Source organism: Salvelinus namaycush, chromosome 14 (assembly GCF_016432855.1).
Source record: "Salvelinus namaycush isolate Seneca chromosome 14, SaNama_1.0, whole genome shotgun sequence".
Taxonomy (NCBI): domain Eukaryota; kingdom Metazoa; phylum Chordata; class Actinopteri; order Salmoniformes; family Salmonidae; genus Salvelinus; species Salvelinus namaycush.
This window is the reverse complement of record NC_052320.1, coordinates 16,922,153-16,942,058: the sequence shown is the minus strand read 5'-3', so window position 1 is coordinate 16,942,058 and position 19,906 is coordinate 16,922,153. Positions and strand designations below refer to the sequence as shown.

Below are 19,906 nucleotides of genomic sequence, written 5' to 3'. Positions count from 1 at the left end.
TCCTCACAGGAAAATTGCTCCAACTTGAGTTCTGTTTTACTCACAGATATAATTCAAACGGTTTTAGAAACTAGAGAGTGTTTTCTATCCAATAGTAATAATAATATGCATATTGTACGAGCAAGAATTGAGTACGAGGCAGTTTAATTTGGGAACGAAATTTTTACAAAGTGAAAACAGCACCCCCTATTGAGAAAAGGTTTTAAACAATGTACCACCCCCCCATTCCCTCATTCCCCCCATCCCAACCCCCCAACCCCCAGCTCTAGGGTTTCATCAGACATGAATGAATAAGGATCTCATTATGATTCCCCCAAACCATCTGTCCTCTGGATATCTCCTCCTCACAGCCAAGAACCATCCATCTGTGGTTTAGATATTTCTGATTCATAAACTATACAACCGGATTGCTGTCATAATATTGTGTAAGTTAAATTGCTAACACATAGTTTAGTTCAGGTTCTTTTTGGCATATCTGCAATGAACACCCTGTTAACATTGCGCACTGGTTTATCCAGATAATTCCCTTCTTCAGTAACAATCTAGGCAAGACTACAGGAAAAATCAACACTATACTGTATTTACTTAAACCATTCCATCAATAGAGGTTGAATCAATAAAGGATGGGTACACTGAAATCATTGGAGCATGATGTTTTTATAGTAGCCTGCCACAGTCATTGAGAGCAGCTACTGCAAGTTCAAGAATGTTGTTGCCTTGACTGGTGTTCTCGGTGGATTCTTTCATTCCTAGAATCCATTTGTTTGTATGTTGATTTTTCACATGGTGAAATGTAGGTCGGTGAGCCAGTTGACCAGGATGACACAAACGCAAATTTCGAACGTGCAAGTCTTGCATGCTCTGTTAAGGCAGGTTAATCAAATAGCTACCCGGAGTATCTGCATTGGCCCTTTTTGCACAAACTTGTTTTGTCTCAACACATAAGCTGCTGCTACTGTTTACTATCTGTCACTGTATTCCTAGTTATATGTACATACAGTACCTACCTTACCTCGTACCCCTGCAAATCAACTCGGTACTGTATATAACCAAGTTATCGTTACTCATTGTGTATTTATTATTACTTTTATTATTATGCATTTTACTTTTCTATTATTTATATATTTTCTTTCTGTATGCAATGTTGGGAAGGGCCCCTCAGTAAGCATTTCACTGTTAGTCTACACCTGTTGTTTATAAAGCATGTGACAAATAAAATAATATTTTATTTTATTTGTCACCTGCAGACTCAATGGTGATGATGATTGTCCTAGCTTTACACTGCCGCCCAGTGGAGAATAAGGGACTTTTAAACGGGGACAGTGCAGATTGCAAGGCACAGGAGAGTCGCCTGTGGTGATCTGGCTTTTGCTTTTAACCTTTCCACGGTACAGCCTGTAATGTAATGTGACACTATGCTATCGCAATACCTAACTGGTTGTAAATTAAACTTTATGTTCAGACTCCAGTACCATTGCTAGAGTGCAGTAGGGTACAATCTCAGAAAGTAATAACCTACATTAATAAACATAATACATAACCTACCCACATTTGAAGATCACATTTTCTCAATGTTATTCTCCCATCATCAAAAAAAAACATAAAACAGGAGATTTCCTCAAATATTTTCAAACATTGTCAATATTTGGGTCAATGCTATTAACAAGACTATGTAGTCTACGAAATGTAGAAATAGTCAACTCATCTGATGGTTTGCAATGTGATTTGTACATGGTAGTTGGATCGTAGTTACAATGTAATTACACTATAGGTATACAATGTTGCACAATAGGCTTATAGTTGTAGTTACACTGTAGCCTACCTTTCATAGAAAGAAAAGTAGGGTATGTGTGAAAATTATGGAGATGTTAATAAGGCTATTATTTTTAAGAACGAATACTGATATTTGTACATTGAAACAATGTAGCCTGCTATGGTAATTCACCTGAGCAGATTTGAAGTTAAAATGTGGTAAAATCCCATCGGATGTTGCGACCAATGAAAAAGCTGCTGACATTGACAGATCAAAACACCAAACGTGTGGCTTATGGTGCTTGTAGTTTTCCATACCACAAACTCCCATTTCTACGAGCGTCATTCCCTGCTCTACAGAACTCCATACTTTTTTGCGTTGTTTGCGCGCTGGGTCTTGGAGCAAGACGGGTTTGCGTTTTCAGTGGCTGTTACAGCGAGTGTTTTAGAGAGGTGGCCATAACATCGTTCGTTTCTTTATAATTTGAAATTGCCAAGAAGTTGACAGCCGCAAGTATGCAAGCAGAATCGGGTATAGTTCCCGACTTCGAGGTTGGAGAAGAGTTTCAAGAGGAACCAAAAACGTATTACGAGTTGAAGAGTCAGCCCTTGAAAAAAAACAGGTCAGTGTTTTGACTGTGCACTGCTATTTTATGCGGTAAAGAGGAATTTGATACTCGAGGGATGTTTGCAAAAGTTTTAATTATTGTGGAAATGTTTTTTTTTGTGTGGGTATAATTACATTATTTCCAATGAAGGCGATTCCACAAGGATGTTATCCTATAGCAAACTGTCCTATCCTATTGAGGACTTTCTAGGAGGGATTTGTTTGCTTCCCATTCCTTATGTCTCTTCTATATTGCACATTTAGTTATGCAACACTTGGGTGTTGTCCTGTTAACATGCAACTTCAAATATTAGCTTGTGAAGAATACAGTTTGTTTGTGGATTTTGAACAGCCATACCAGGGAGTAAACTATGATGTCTTCTTCACTGTGATTACCATAGCGAACTAAACTCCACTCCATGGTAAACTTCCTTCAGTTTATTCCGCTGCCATAGTTATTTTCCACATGTATAGTCTAAATGCATTTTCTTTTGAAATAAATATATTTCATGCATTGTAAAGGTCATTACAATGTCAAGAAAAAATGTCATGTTAAATGGTGTTGTAATGTGTGTTCAAATGTGTGTCACATTTCACTGGTGCATCAGTTTGTGCATCAGCTGTAGGGATATTCCTAGTGCTCAGTGAATTCTTAATATTATTGATATCAATATATCAATAGAGACCTAGTAAGAAAATGTGTTATAGATTCTAAAATTAAGTAAATAAATATTGTAGGAGCCATGTTACTTTCCAATATAGCTTATTTAACTACATAAAGGAAAATGTATAGATACTTTCCTAAACAGTTGACAAATGACTTAATAGAGGGCTATTTGCATCCATATTGTGTCCTCTGTCCCTAAGCGCTGAATAAAGAGCAGGGAGCTGAGTCAGGTCTGTTCACTGGACATTACCTTTTACCCCTCTGCCGCCTGGGGTCCAGGCCTCCACTGAATTATTGTCACTTTGGTTATGTCTCTCTGTGTAAGATTAGAATGTACAAATAACTGGGACATTTCTATTCTAAAGACTTATGCATCAGTGGGGGCTGCTGAGGGGAGGACGGCTCATAATAATGTCTGGAATGGAGTCAATGGCGTGGTATCAACCACATCAAAGATGAGGTTTCCATGTGTTTGATACCATTCCATTGACCATTCCAGTCATTATTATGAGCCGTCCTCCCCTCAGCAGCCTCCACTGTTATACATTTAAGTCCTTATACCATAATATTGCCTTCTGTGTAATTGCGTAGTTCATGGGGATGCCGACTGTGAAGCTTGATTGACTGGGACAAGCGTTACATTGAGCAATGGTCTAAAATTCCTGTCAATACTGTGTGCTTGGCTGCATGCCTATTGCCAGGAAGTAGTTCAAAGCAATATTGTCTCTTTTTGTCTGTTAATTATGTATGACTTCATTATTGTGCTTAGTGGTGGAGACATGTGACCTTTCTAAACATGACAGTGCTCTTCTGTGTCTAGATTTCCTATAGCATACTTGTGGTGGACCCAATCAGTCTTTCCTTTCTGGATCTTTTTTCCCTCTCTTTTTTTTAGGGGATAGATCAGCTATGAAATGATCAGATAGAATTGAAGTCTATCAAATAACATTACCTGCATCATTTCTGATCCCCTTTTTTTGTATATACAGTGATCCCTCGCCACTTCGCGGTTCACTTATCGCGGATTCGCTATTTCGCGGATTTTCATAATGCATTTTTTTTTTTTTTTTGGTGCATTGTGCTCTGCATTCTGATTCGCTAAAAACTCACTCCCGCTTCTTGTATCAAAACATGCTACGAATTGTGCTATCATTTTGTCGTCTCGTGCAGTTATGTGTACGTACATAAAACAGCTTGGCAAATTTACATTAAGTTGGCCAAATTATCTTGTAATTTCGAACATCTCCTAAACCCATAATGTCGACGAAACGGCCTACACGTGAGTCACTGTATTTGTATACATGTAATAGTTGCTAATTGTAAAAAAAAAAAAAGTTTTCTATTTCGCGGATTTCACTTATCGCGGGTCATTTTCGGAACGTAACCCCCGCGATAAACGAGGGATTACTGTATATTTTATATACACTACCGTTCAAAAGTTTGGGGTCACTTAGAAATGTCCTTGTTTTTTAAAGAAAAGCACATATTTTGTCCATTAAAATAACATCAAATTGATCAGAAATACAGTGTAGTCATTGTTAATGTTGTAAATGACTATAGTAGCTGGAAATGGCAGATTTTTTATGGAATATCTACATAGGCGTATAGAGGCCCATTATCAGCAACCATCACACCTGTTTTCCAATGGCACGTTGTGTTAGCTGATCCAAGTTCATCATTTTAAAAGGCTAATTGATCATTAGAAAACCCTTTTGCAATTATGTTAGCACAGATGAAAACTGTTGTTCTGATTAAAGAAGCAATAAAACTGGCCTTTAGACTAGTTGAGTATCTGGAGCATCAGCATTTGTGGGTTCGATTATAGTCTCAAAATGGCCAAAAACAAAGACCTTCTGAAACTCATCAGTCTTTTCTTGTTCTGAGAAATGAAGGTTATTCCATGCGAGAAATTGCCAAGAAACTGAAGATCTCGTACAACGCTGTGTACTACTCCCTTTACAGAACAGCGCAAACTAGCTCTAACCAGAATAGAAAGAGGAATGGGAGGCCCCTGTGCACAACTGAGCAAGAGGACAAGTACACTAGTGTCTAGTTTGAGAAACAGGCGCCTCACAAGTCCTCAAATGGCAGCTTTATTAAATAGAACCCGCAAAACACCAGTCTCAACGTCAACAGTGAAGAAGCGACTCCAGGATGCTGGCCTTCTAGGCAGAGTTGCAAAGAAAAAGCCATATCTCAGACTGGCCAATAAAAAAGAAAAGATTAAGATGGGCAAAAGAACACAGACACTGGACAGAGGATCTGTCCCATATATTGAGCATTCTTTTTGTGGAGAGAATTTTATATAATAGTTTAAATGGAAAAGAACGGATGGATCCATCAATTGTTATTTTTTATATCAGTTCATTAATCCGATGCCATGTATTTCCTTTCCGGAACTTGGGATTTTGTCAGCAATTTGTTTGATATTTTTTGCAATGAAACATTGCTGTGGAGTTAGAGAGAACGAGAAAGCAATCGCCATCTTGTGCAGCCCTTTAACGTAATTCCTAATTTAAAAAGATTTTCTTCATTAGTTGTCACGTTCCTGACCTTATTTCCTTTGTTTAGTCTTTGTTTAGTTGGTCAGGACGTGAGCTGGGTGGGCATTCTATGTTTTGTGTTTCTATGTTGGGTTTGTTGTTTGGCCTAATATGGTTCTCAATCAGAGGCAGGTGTTTGTCATTGTCTCTGATTGGGAACCATATTAAGGTAGCCTGTTTTCACTGTTTGTTTGTGGGTGATTGTTCCTGTTCGTGTGTTCATCTGTTCTGTGTTCCCATGTTCAGGACTGTAGCGTTTTCGGTTCCTTCTGTCAGTTTGTTGTTTTTGTTCGTCGTTTAAATATCCGAATTAAAATATGGATTATCATCACGCTGCATTTTGGTCCTCCTCTCTTTCACCCGAAGACAGCCGTAACAGAATCACCCACCAAACCCGGACCAAGCAGCGTGGTAACGGGCAGCAGCGACAGCAGCAGCAGCGATGTCAAGACTCCTGGACGTGGGAGGAAATCCTAGACGGGAGAGGACCCTGGGCACAGCCAGGGGAATATCGCCGCCCCAAGGCAGAGCTGGAGGCAGCGAAAGCAGAGAGGCGGCGTTTTGAGGAGCTGGCTCGGCAGCAGAATCTGGACTGTGTTACAACTTGGGAAGAAATAGACAGGTGGTCGGTCGACCCAGGGAGAGTGCCGGGCCCGCCTGGGATTCTATGGAGCAATGTGCGGAGGGATACCGGCGAATGGAGGCAGCACGGCGACGAGGCTGGAAGCCTGAGAGTCAGCCCCAAAAATGTATTGGGGGGGGGGGGGCTAAAGGGGAGTGTGGCGGAGTCAGGTAGGAGACCTGCGGCAACTTCCCGTGCTTACCGTGGAGAGCGAGAGTACGGGCAGACACCGTGTTATGCGGAAAAAGAGCACGGTGTCTCCTGTACGTGTGCTTAGCCCGGTGCAGTACATCCCAGCTCCACGTATCGGCCGGGTTAGAGTGGGCATCGAGCCAGGTGCCATGAAGCCGGCTCAACGCATCTGGTCTCCAGTACGTCTCCTCGGGCCGATGTACATGGCACCAGCCTTACGCATGGTGTCCCCGGTTCGCCAGCACAGCCCAGTGTGGGCTATTCCACCTCGCCGCACTAGCCTGGCTACGGGGAGCATTCAACCAGGTAAGGTTGGGCAGGCTTGGTGCTTAAGAGCTCCAGTACGCCTTCACGGTCCGGTATATCCGGTGCCACCTCCTCGCCCCAGCCCAGTACCACCAGTGCCAACACCACGCACCAGGCTTCCTGTTTGTCTTCAGAGCCCTGTTCCTCCTCCACGCACTCGCCCTGAGGTGCGTGTCTCCAGCCCGGTACCACTAGTTCCGGCAACACGCACTAAGCCTCCTGTGCGTCTCCAGAGCCCTGTACGCCCTGTTGCTGCTCCCCGCACTAGCCTTGAGGTGCGTGTCCCTAGCTCGGTACCACCAGTTCCGGCACCACGCACCAGGCATACGGTGCGCCTCAGCAGGCCAGAGTCTGCCGTCTGCCCAGCGCCGCCTGCGCTGCCCGTCTGCCCAGCGCCGTCTGAGCTGCCCGTCTGCCCAGCGCCATCTGAGCTGCCCGTCTGCCCAGCGCCTTCAAAGCCGCCCGTCTGTCCTGAGCCTTCAAAGCCGCCCGTCAGTCAGGAGCCGCTAGAGCCGTCCGTCAGTCAGGAGCCGCTAGAACCGTCCGTCAGTCAGGAGCCGCCAGAGCCGCCCGCCAGTCAGGAGCCGCCAGAGCCGCCCACCAGACAGGAGCAGCCAGAGCCGCCCGCCAGACAGGAGCTGCCAGAGCCGCCCGCCAGACAGGAGCTGCCAGAGCCACCTGCCACGGTCCGGTATATCCGGTGCCACCTCCTCGCCCCAGCCCAGTACCCAGCCCAGTACCGCGGGCAGAGCCGCCCGCCAGACAGGAGCTGCCAGAGCCGCCAGCCAGACAGGAGCTGCCAGAGCCGCCAGCCAGACAGGAGCTGCCAGAGCCGCCCGTCAGCCAGGACCTGCCATAGCCATCATTCAGCCAGGACCTGCCAGAGTCGTCACTCAGCCAGGAGCTGCCAGAGCTGCCTGTCACGCCGGCGATGCCGGAATTGCTCCTCAGTCCGGAGCTGCCCCTCAGTCCGGAGCTGCCCCTCAGTCCGGAGCTGCCCCTCAGTCCGGAGCTGCCCCTCAGTCCGGAGCTGCCCCTCAGTTCGGAGCTGCCCCTCAGTCCGGAGCTGCCCCTCCGACCAGAGGCGCCCATCAGTCCAGTGGGGTTAATTTGGAGGGTCGCCGTTAAGAGGAGGCCACGGAAGCGAGGATTAACTATGGTGGGGTGGGGGCCACGTCCAGCGCCAGAGCCGCCACCGTGGACAGATGCCCACCCAGACCCTCCCCTATAGGTTCAGGTTTTGCGGCCGGAGTTCGCACCTTGGGGGGGGGGGGGGGGGGGGGGGGGGGGGGGGGGGTACTGTCACGTTCCTGACCTTATTTCCTTTGTTTAGTCTTTGTTTAGTTGGTCAGGACGTGAGCTGGGTGGGCATTCTATGTTTTGTGTTTCTATGTTGGGTTTGTTGTTTGGCCTAATATGGTTCTCAATCAGAGGCAGGTGTTTGTCATTGTCTCTGATTGGGAACCATATTAAGGTAGCCTGTTTTCACTGTTTGTTTGTGGGTGATTGTTCCTGTTCGTGTGTTCATCTGTTCTGTGTTCCCATGTTCAGGACTGTAGCGTTCTCGGTTCCTTCTGTCAGTTTGTTGTTTTTGTTCGTCGTTTAAATATCCTAATTAAAATATGGATTATCATCACGCTGCATTTTGGTCCTCCTCTCTTTCACCCGAAGACAGCCGTTACATTAGTACATTTCATTACATTGATACTAAATCAACACTATATGGGCTTGCTGTAGCAGATGCTTGAAGTTGTGATTTAATTTAATTTATTATGGCTTTGCAACCATGACAGAAAGCCAAACATTGAGTGCAGTCGTTTTAACCATGCTTATCCTTACATACCTTTGTGGTTATGACACTGTGGTTCATTAGTTTGATAAAAATAAAATAAAATGGTATTTTTAACATGCGCTGAATACAACTTACAGTGAAATGCTTACTTAGAAGCCCTTAATCAACAATGCAGTTTTAAGAAAAATACCTAAAAAGAAAATAAATAAAAGTAACAAATAATTAAAGAGCAGCAGTAAAATAACAATAGCGAAGCTATATATAGGGGGTAGCGGTACCGAGTCAATGTGCGGGGGCACCAGTTAGTCGAGGTAATTGAGGTAATATGTACATGTATGTAGCGTTATTAAAGTGACAATGCATAGATAATAACAAAGAGTAGCAGCAGCGTAAAAGAGGGGGGGTCAATACAAATAGTCTGGCTAGCCATTTGATTAGATGTTCAGGTGTCTTATTGCTTGGTGGTAGAAGCTGTTTAGAAGCCTCTTGGACCTAGACTTGATGCTCCGGTACCGCTTGCCGTGCGGTAGCAGAGAGAACAGTCTATGACTAGGGTGGCTGGAGTCTTTGACAATTTTTAGGGCATTCCTCTGACACCGCCTGGCATAGAGGTCTTGGATGTCAGGAAGCTTGGCCCCAGTGATGTACTGGGCCATACGCACTACCCTTTGTAGTACCTTGCGGTCGGAGGCCAAGCAGTTGCCATACCAGGCAATGATGCAACCTGTCAGGATGCTCTCGATGGTGCAGCTGTAAAACCTTTTGAGGATCTGAGGACCCATGCCAAATCTTTTCAGTCTCCTGAAGGGGAATAGGTTTTGTCGTGCCCTCTTCACGACTGTCTTGGTGTGCTTGGACCATGTTAGTTTGTTGTTGATGTGGACGCCAAGGAACTTGAAGCTCTCAACCTGCTCCACTACAGCTCTGTCGATGAGAATGGGGGCGTGCTCGGTCCTCCTTTTCCTGTAGTCCACAATCATCTCCTTTGTCTTGATCACTTTGTTGTCCTTGCACCACATGGTCAGGTTTCTGACCTCCTCTCTATAGACTGTCTCGTCGTTGTCGGTGATCAGACCTACCGGCAAACTTAATGATGGTGTTGGAGTCGTTCCTGGCCGTGCAGTCATGAGTGAACAGGGAGTACAGGAGGGGACTGTACACGCACCCCCGTGTTGAGGATCAGCGTGGCGGATGTGTTGTTACCTACCCTTACCACCCGGTTGTGGCCCGTCAGGATGTCCAGGATCCAGTTGCAGAGGGAGGTGTTTAGTCCCATGGTCCTTAGCTTAGTGATGAGCTTTGAGGGCAATATGGTGTTGAACGCTGAGCTGTAGTCAATGAATAGCATTCTCACATAGGTGTTCCTTTTGTCCAGATGTGAAAGGGCAGTGTGGCATGCAATAGAGAGAGATTGCATCATCTGTGGATCTGTTGGGGCGGTATGCAAATTGAGTGGGTCTAGGGTTTCTGGGATAATGGTGTTGATGTGAGCCATGACCAGCCTTTCAAAGCACTTCATGGCTACAGACGTGAGTGCTATGGGTCGGTAGTTATTTAGGCAGGTTACCTTAGTGTTCATGGGCACAGGGACTATGGTGGTCTGCTTGAAACATGTTGGTATTACAGACTCAGACAGGGAGATATTGAAAATGTCAGTGAAGATACATGCCAATTGGTCAGCGCATGCTCGGAGTACAAGTCCTGGTCATCCGTCTGGCCCTGCGGCCTTGTGAATGTTGACCTCTTTAAAGGTCTTACTCAAATCGGCTGCGGAGAGCGTGATCACACAGTCGTCCAGAACAGCTGATGCTCTCATGCATGTTTCAGTGTTGCTTGCCTCGAAGTGAGCATAGAAGTAATTTAGCTCGTCTGGTGGGCTTGTGTCACTGGGCAGCTCTCTGATGTGTTTCCCTTTGTAGTCTGTAATAGTTTACAAACCCTGCCACATAAGACGAGCGTCAGAACAGGTGTAGAACGATTCGATCTTAGTCCTGTATTGATGCTTTGCCTGTTTGATGGTTCTTATAAGCATCCGGGTTAGAGTCCCGCTCGTTGAAAGCGGCAGCTCTACCCTTTAGCTCAGTGCGGATGTTGCCTGTAATCCATGGCTTCTGGTTGGGGTATGTACGTACAGTTACTGTGGGGACGACATCATCGATGCACTTATTGATGAAGCCAGTGACTGATGTGGTGAAGTCCTCAATGCCATCAGAAGAATCCCGGAACATATTCCAGTCTGTGCTAGCAAAACAGTCCTGTAGCTTAGCATCTGCTTCATCTGAGCTTAGTACGCGTCTCTGTGTGTGGAGTAAAGGCGATCTAGAGTTTTATCCTTCTGGTTGCACATTTAACATGCTGGTAGAAATTAGGTAAAACGGATGTTTTAATGAAGTTTTCCTTCATTAAAGTCCCCGGCCACTAGGAGCGCTGCCTCTGAATAGGCGTTTTCCTGTTTGCTTATGGCCGTATACAGCTCATTGTGTGCGGTCTTAGTGCCAGCATCGGTTTGTGGTGGTAAATAGACAGCTACGAAGAATATAGATGAAAACTCTGTAGGTAGATAGTGTGGTCTACAGCTTATCATGAGATACTCTACCTCAGGCGATCAAAACCATGAGACTTCCTTAGATATCGTGCACCAGCTGTTCTTTAAAAATATACATAGATCATTACGCCTTGTCTTACCAGAAGCTGCTGTTCTATCCTGCCGATACAGTGTATAACCCGCTAGCTGTATGTTATTCATGTCGTTGTTCAGCCACGACTCGATGAAACATAAGATATTACAGTTTTTAATGTCCCGTTGGTAGGATATACGTGCTTGTAGTTCGTCTACTTTATTATCAAGCGATTGTACGTTGGCCAATAGTACCGATGGCAAAGGCAGATTAGCCACTCGTCGCCGGATCCTCACAAGGCACCCCAATCTCCTTCCACAAAACCTCAGTCTCTTTCTCCTGCGAATGACGAGGATCAGGGCCTGTTCGGGTGTCTGGAGTAAATCCCTTTCGTCCGACTCATTAAAGAAAAATTATTCTTCCAGTTCAAGCGGAGTAATTGCTGTTCTGATGTCCAGAAGCTCTTTTCGGTCATAAGAGACGGTAGCAGCAACATTATGTACAAAATAAGTTACAAACAATGCAAAAAACGAACAAATGCTACACACCCTGACTACTACAGTAAAGCAAGGCCAAAGATAAGACATAGATTGACTGGCCTGATAGGTCTAAAATGCAGTTTTTCTTCATTTGAAATCATGACGTTGATAACATCATGAATTATCTTGTTTTTACTGACGGAGGTTACTTCGCTTTCTGGCTGTCTCAGAAAGCTTTTGGCACAGACAGCCGAACGAACCCCTGCAGAGTCAGAGCCAGAGCTGTGTGTTCTTAATATAGACGTGAGACAGACGGTGAAACTTGTCTTCTATGCGGTGTAAATTAGCTCTGTAAATTTAGCAATGGATATGTCACCTCCAATGCAAAGCAGGCGTTGTTTGTTGCTGGGATTCTTTAGCAAGGTAACCCATGGAGTCAGCTTCACATTCTAATTAGACTGTCAATATTCTGCACGTCTCTTGACAGGATTTGTTCACATCTCAGCTCATATATTTTGCTTCTGGTTGGCCCAGAGTCTGGATTGGTCAAAATATGTTCTGCACCATTTGTAGGGCTACAGCACTAAATGGTGAAATTTACATTAAAATAGTAATGAAATAGTTAAAAGCAAAAATGTAGATACAGTTTAGAAAGATACTCCATGTCATGACATTATGAATAAAAAAAAGATGTAACGTCACCGTCCAATGGTCACATACCTGTCATACTGTATCTTTCATCTGTCACAGATGTGAATGAGAGGTAAAGTGTCAATGTAGCATGAACCTTGTCAAAGCATGTGGCATGGGCTCCTGAGTGGCGCTGCATCTCAGTGCTAGAGGCGTCACTACAGACACCCTGGTTCGAATCCAGGCTGTATCACAACCGGCCGTGTTTGAGAGTCCCATAGGGTGACTCACAATTGGCCCAGCGTCGTCCGAATTTGGCCGGTGTAGGCCGTCATTGTAAATAAGAATTTGTTCTTAACTGACTTACCTAGTTAAATAAAGGTTAAATAAAGAAAATTACAAATAAAATGTAAGTCAATTGTCAATGTTTGTTCCTTTTTCCACTATGGATCTTCCCGTTTATATAATCAGATGACTCATTGAGCAGTTAAGGATACACTATTCATGCAGTCAAACACTACGTAGAATATGTGACTATATCACGCTTTCAAGGAGCAGAGATGTCCCAGTTGTCCTCCAGTGACCATGCACTCCATGCCCCCGAACTGGTTTTATAGACTCCCTACAAGCCCCATTTGACCTAGAAGTTAAAGAATAACAAAGAGCACAGGTTGTCTTTATTGTGTTCAATGCTCTTCCCAAGCCACATCTTGGCCTAGGCATTGAAGTACATATATGGTAAAGTGTATTCACAGAAAGTACATACCGCATTGCATTATGATATGTGTTTTTACATGAGCATCCAGTATCCAGTGCTGGTGTCAATGTGGCCTCTGTAAGGGACACTCAAAGTCTCAGGGAGCGCTCTGTCCTGTTCTGTTTCTGGGAGTCATATCATATACCAAAGAGGGAGGTCAGGACCAGGGTGTTCCTCTCCCGATCCAGGATGGGGATCCGATGGGGTCTGAGTGACACATACAGGTGCTAGAGTGGAGTGAGACACTACACAACCCAATGGTTACGTAATCACTCTGACCGCATCCTTACTCCCACCAGGGCTCTAAACACATTCACTGGACAGTGGCCATGAAGGTGTTAATTTCATTTCTCCATAATTCCAGTTAGATCTGACAGTCTGAGTAAACAGATGTGAGACTGACAAAGGATTTTCTTTATCAATCAATCAAATGTATTTATAGAGCCCTTTTTACATCAGCCGATGTCACAAAGTGCTGTACAGAAACCCAGCCTAAAACCCCAAACAGCAAACAATACAGATGTAGAAGCACGGTGGCTAGGAAAAACTCCCTAGAATGGCCAGAACCTAGGAAGAAACAACATTATGGTAGCCACTACATTACCAAGAGTATGTGGACACCTGCTTGTCGAACATCTCATTCCAAAATCATGGGTATTAATATGAAGTTGGTCCTCCCTTTGCTGCTATAACAGCCTCCACTCTTCTGGGAAGGCTTTCTACTAGATGTTGGAACATTGCTGTGAGGACTTGCTTCCATTCAGCAAAACTGTTGCCACAAAAATTGGAAGCACAGAATCGTCTAGAATGTCATTGTATGCTGTAGTGTTAAGATTTCCCTTCACTGGAAATAAGGGGTCCAGCCCGAACCATGAAAAACAGCTCCAGGCCATTATTCCTCTTCCATCTAACTCCACAGTTGTCCCTATGCATTGGGGCAGATTGGGGCAGGTAGTGTTCTCCTGGCATCCGTCAAACCCAGATTAGTCCGTTCGACTGCCAGTTGGTAAAGTGTGATTCATCACTCCAGAGAACGCGTTTCCACTGCTCCAGAGTCCAATGGCGTCCAAGCTTTACACCACTCCAGCCGATGCTTGGCATTTTGCATGGTGATCTTAGGCTTGTGTGCGGCTGCTCGGCCATGGAGACCCATTTTATGAAGTTTCCGACAAACAGTTATTGTACTGACGATTGCTTCCAGATGCAGTTTGGAACTCGGTAGTGAGTGTTGTGTGCTCGATTTTATACACCAGTCAGCAACGGGTGTTGCTGAAATAGTAGAATCCACAAATTTGAAGGGGTGTCAACATACTTTTGTATATATAGTGTATTTTCAAATAGAGAACACATTGATGCTGTCAAGGATAATTTGAAGAGCATGCCTGTAGTAGGGCGCGACTTATCACACATTATAGCCACCCACCCACCATTCTGTATGCAGCAGCAGTAATATTACTGCAATACATTGATAATCTGTGTGGTTGTTTTTTGATGTGCTTCAGAGTGCTGTCCTAGTCATAGCATGCAGAGAGGGGAAGGCGAGCTGGACTGGAGTAGGCCATACTACTGTAAACAAGTGAAGAGACGAAAGGCATAAAACCTAATTACAGAAATAGGACCCGGCAAGTTCAAATTATCCCAACCGGACCTTCTCTGCCCGTAACTACGACAACAAAGAACTCCATTATCTGTTGTGGTAGTTGGCAACTTGCTGATTTGTTTTCCTTGCATAACATACAAGTATACAAAACATTAAGAACACCTGCTCTTTCATGACATAGACTGTAGACATAGACATAAGCTATGATCCCTTATTGATGTCACTTGTTAAATCCACTTCAATCAGTGTAGATGAAGGAGAGGAGACAGGTTAATTAAAGAAGTCTTGAGACAATTGAGACATGGATTGTGTAAGTATGCCATTCAGTGGGTGAATGGGCAAGACAAAATATTTAAGTGCCTTTAAACGGGGTATGTTAGTAGGTGCCAGGTGCGCTGGTTTGTGTCACACTCAACAGTTTCCTGTGTGTATCAAGAATGGTCCACCACCCAAAGGACATCTAGCCAACTTGACATAACTGTGGGAAGCATTGGAGTTAACATGGGCCAGCATCCCTGTGGATGCTTCCGATAACTTGTATAGTCTATGCCCCTACGAATTGAGGCTGTTCTGAGGGCAAAAGGAGGGGTGCAACTCAATATTAGGAAGGTGTTCTTAATGTTTGGAGCACTCGGTGTATACATCAATTTTATTTATTTGTGACCATAGCGCTCTTAACTTGTCTTACTTAACCAAAGCACTGCATACAGAGCCTTTCCTCACTGTGAGTGTTCTTCACAGTTATGTCATGGTCCGTTTTATCTGTGTTAATGTGTCTCTTTCCTTACTGTAGTCAATGTTTTAGTTTACATGACCATTTAACCAGTTTATACATTTGAACTGCCGAATAATTTACATTGTCAGATATTTGCATAGTAGTAGTGAAGACTCCATAGACATAGAGGTACATGTACAGTTGAAGTCGGAAGTTTACATACACCTTAGCCAAATACATTTAAACTCAGTTTTTCACAATTCCTGACATTTAATGCTCATAAAAATGCCCTGTTTTAGGTCAGTTAGGATCACCACTTTATTTTAAGAATGTGAAATGTCAAAATAATAGTCGAGAGAATGATTTATTTCAGCTTTTATTTCTTTCATCACATTCCCAGTGGGTCAGAAGTTTACATACACTCAATTCGTATTTGGTAGTATTGCCTTTAAATTGATTAACTTGGGTCAAACATTTTGGGTAGCCTTCCACAAGCTTCCCACAATAAGTTGGGTGAATTTTGGCCCATTCCTCCTGACAGAGCTGGTGTAACTGAGTCAGGTTTGTAGGCCTCCTTGCTCGCACACGCTTTTTCAGTTCTGCCCACAAATTTTCTATGGGATTGATGTCAGGGCTTTGTGATGGCCACTCCAATACCTTGACTTTGTTGTCCTTAAGCGATTTTGCCACAACTTTGGAAGTATGCCAGGGGTCATTGTCCATTTGGAAGACCCATTTGCGACCAATCTTTAATTACCTGACTGATGTCTTGAGATGTTGCTTCAAAATATCCACATACTTTTCCTCCCTCATGATGCCATCTATTTTGTGAAGTGCACCAGTCCCTCCTGCAGCAAAGCACCCCCACAACATGATGCTGCCACCCCCGTGCTTCATAGTTAGGATGGTGTTCTTCGGCTTGCAAGCCTCCCCCTTTTTCAAGCAAACATAACAATGGTCATTATGGCCAAACAGCTCTATTTTTGTTTCAGACCAGAGGTAATTTCTCCAAAAAGTACGATCTTTGTCCCCAAACCGTAGTCTGGCTTTTTTATGGCGGTTTTGGAGTAGTGGCTTCTTCCTTGCTGAGCAGCCTTTCAGGTTATGTCGATATAGGACTCGTTTTACTGTGGATATAGATACTTTTGTACCTGTTTCCTCCAGCATCTTCACAAGGTCCTTTGCTGTTGTTCTGGGATTTATTTGCACTTTTCGCACCAAAGTACGTTCATCTCTAGGAGACAGAACATGTCTCCTTCCTGAGCGTATGACGGCTGCACGGTCCCATGGTGTTTATACTTGCGTACTATTGTTTGTACAGATGAACGTGGTACCTTCAGGCGTTTGGAAATTGCTCCCAAGGATGAACCAGACTTGTGGAGGTCTACAATTTTTTGGAGGTCTTGGCTGATTTCTTTTGATTTTCCCATGATGTCAAGCAAAGAGGCACTGAGTTTGAAGGTAGGCCTTGAAATACATCCACAGGTACGCCTCCAAATGACTCAAATTATGTCAATTAGGCTATCTGGAATTTTCCAAGCAGTTTAGAGGCACAGTCAACTTAGTGTATGTAAACTTCTGACCCACTGGAATTGTGATACAGTGAATTATAAGTGAAATAATCTGTCTGTAAACAATTGTTGGAAAAATGACTTGTGTCATGCAAAATGTAGATGTCCTAACCAACTTGCCAAAACTATAGTTTGTTAACAAGAAATTTGTGGAGTGGTTGAAAAACGAGTTTTAATGACTCCAACCTAAGTGTATGTAAACTTCCGACTTCAACTGTATATGCTAGAGGCACCAGGCAGCAGTGTTCTGAGCAGAGAGGGTTGGTTGGGTAGGTCAAGGTTCTGAGCAGTGGGGGTTGGTTGAGTAGGTCAAGGTTCTGAGCAGTGGGAGTTGGTTGGGTAGGTCAAGGTTCTGAGCAGTGGGGGTTGGTTGGGTAGGTCAAGGTTCTGAGCAGTGGGGGTTGGTTGGGTAGGTCAAGGTTCTGAGCAGTGGGGGTTGGTTGGGTAGGTCAAGGTTCTGAGCAGTGGGGGTTGGTTGGGTAGGTCAAGGTTCTGAGCAGTGGGGGTTGGTTTGGTAGGTCAAGGTTCTGAGCAGTGGGGGTTGGTTGGGTAGGTCAAGGTTCTGAGCAGTGGGGGTTGGTTGGGTAGGTCAAGGTTCTGAGCAGAACAGCGTGCAGTTGTGCTGCTCAAACTCCACCTCCAGCAGGGGGACTGTGTAGTGCTGTCGGGAACACCTGATCCAACCAGGAACCAAGACACCTGCAGACTGCAGTCACTGGACTCTGGGCTCTGTGTGTCTCAGAAGGTGATTGTGAAGGTGAGCCCAGAGGAAGAAATGTACCTTATGGTGGGGGAAAGGGGCGGGGCCAGGATAACTCCTTGTATTTACTTCTGTCCTTCTGCACACATGGCTACTCATTGTTTGACCAGGGTCAATCTTTCCGGTCTGAGAATCTTGATGTTGATGCAGTAAGGAATCTAAGTAGCTCAGTTAGTGTACAACACCTCCTGTTTCATAGATCATGTCTTGAACAGACAACACAGCACTGCTCCCGTGCTCTAGCCCACTCTCTCTCTCTCTCTCTCTCTGTGTCACTGTGTGTGGATTGGTGTTGACCGGACGGGGCTGTTCCTCCCTGGGTAGCTCTATGTAGGGATTGGAGTTCCCAGGCCTGGCCCTGGAGCCTCCCCCTTGTGACACACTTACAGGGCTGCATTGGCAACATGACTTTCACTGCTCTCCAAGGACAGCTGTCTGATGCACCTTCAGGAAAAACGAACAAACATGGAGGCCTTAGGAGCCCAAGTGCACAGACCCTGCTCCTTTTACACTAACCACCTGTGAGTAGCTGTACCTCCATGCTGCTATGTGTGCATGCATGTGTGTTTATGTTTGAGAGTTGAATGTGCGTGTGTTAGAAAGAGTGAGATAGAAGGTTTATGTGTGTGCAGAGTGAAACGTGCATTTGGACTATAAATACAATACATCTATATGGCTATTAATAGCACTCTCTCTAGGCAGTAACTTTAGGTTGTGGTTTGTTTGCTGCTCAGAGTTTTACTTGCCAATGCAGTGTTTTGATTTTGGACAGATAGGTCAGAAGCTTTTGCATTGGAATTCAAGAAATGTATGTGCAATTTAGGCTAAGTACTATAGCCAGAATGCATTTAATGCTTTGGTGCATTATCCTTTTGTTTGGAACTCATATGTAATTATACAGTTATGTAGATCTTGAAATGTGAAAGATTTTCAGCCAAGATTGAAGGACAATTAAAAGTTGACTAGAGAAATACTTATTTAAATGTTTTGTCTAATAGCATTGTTATGATGTTTGTAGACAGAATACAAAGCACATAGATATGATATAACATGTATTGTTTATTGTGTTGTCATTATCACTATTTGTTTTTTATAGGTATTAGTATTGTTATTGAGCTGTTATTGTGCCATTGTTCATTGTGAGGCTAGATTGATGGCTCTCCCACTAGGCCAAGCCATTCTTTATCCAGCAGGTCATTAAGGTGTGTGAGGGTGGGCTGCAGCCTCCTCTCCTAAGCCATTGAACCACCTCCAGTCCAGGAGCTCTCTCTCTCCATTAAAAACCTCTCGGCCAGGGGGTGTGGCCATGCGAGACTGTGCAGCCATTGTGTTTCCTGATACATATGCACAGAGAGGAGGTGTGTGCACACACAATAGTGGAAAGTTGAACCAGACAAAAGGTCTTTTTATGGGTTTCAGTATTCTGCTTAGGAACAACTGGGCAAAAAGCCATCTGGCAGCCGGTCAATGTGTTAGTGAGGGCAGAACCTACACACACAGTGGTCAATGTGTTAGTGAGGGCAGAACCTACACACACAGTGGTCAATGTGTTAGTGAGGGCAGAACCTACACACACAGTGGTCAATGTGTTAGTGAGGGCAGAACCTACACACACAGTGGTCAATGTGTTAGTGAGGGCAGAACCTACACACACAGTGGTCAATGTGTTAGTGAGGGCAGAACCTACACACACAGTGGTCAATGTGTTAGTGAGGGCAGAACCTACACACACAGTGGTCAATGTGTTAGTGAGGGCAGAACCTACACACACAGTGGTCAATGGTTGTAATCTTGAGTCTGCCTCAGTACAGTTCTGCTTATTCTACTATGTAAGATGATAGAGGTATACCATATACACAAGGGTTTACTGGTTATGAAACTTTTTCGGATGCATTTTGTAAATACCACAAGTGCAAGAGTTGAGAATCAACATTTGCAGATCTTTGTGTCTCTTGAATGCATGTTAGGGGAAGTCCTACAGATTAACTTAATGAAGGGCCACAGAAGCACAACAGATCGATATTATCTGGAGATTCCAAAATGTAAAGTGAGGATGAAAATGATTTTGAATCCACCACAGGAAGCATTTTGGTCTTGTGTAAGTCAGGTCTCCCAAACAATGTGTGTCAAAAGAGATGATTCACTTGCTCCAGACAAGCCATAAATCAGTTTGCAAAAATGGGGAAAAGGCAGCGACTGAATTTCCTCCATGTTCTAGACCTCAGAGATGTATATTAACCCCTCTCATTGTGGTTAAAGTGTGGAAAATGGCATTTGGTGTCAGGCTTCTTCAAG

General features: G+C 44.3%; 1 protein-coding gene across 1 annotated transcript in view; it reads left to right on the top strand.

The window, feature by feature from the left end:
• The first annotated feature begins 2,228 nt into the window (after positions 1-2,228).
• Positions 2,229-19,906, top strand: part of LOC120059203 (microphthalmia-associated transcription factor-like) — a 35,383-nt gene continuing 17,705 nt past the window's right edge. The window contains exon 1 of the mRNA XM_039008072.1: positions 2,229-2,375. Coding sequence (XP_038864000.1) covers positions 2,269-2,375 — 107 coding nt within the window. The 5' untranslated portion in view covers positions 2,229-2,268. The remainder of the gene's footprint in view (positions 2,376-19,906) is intronic.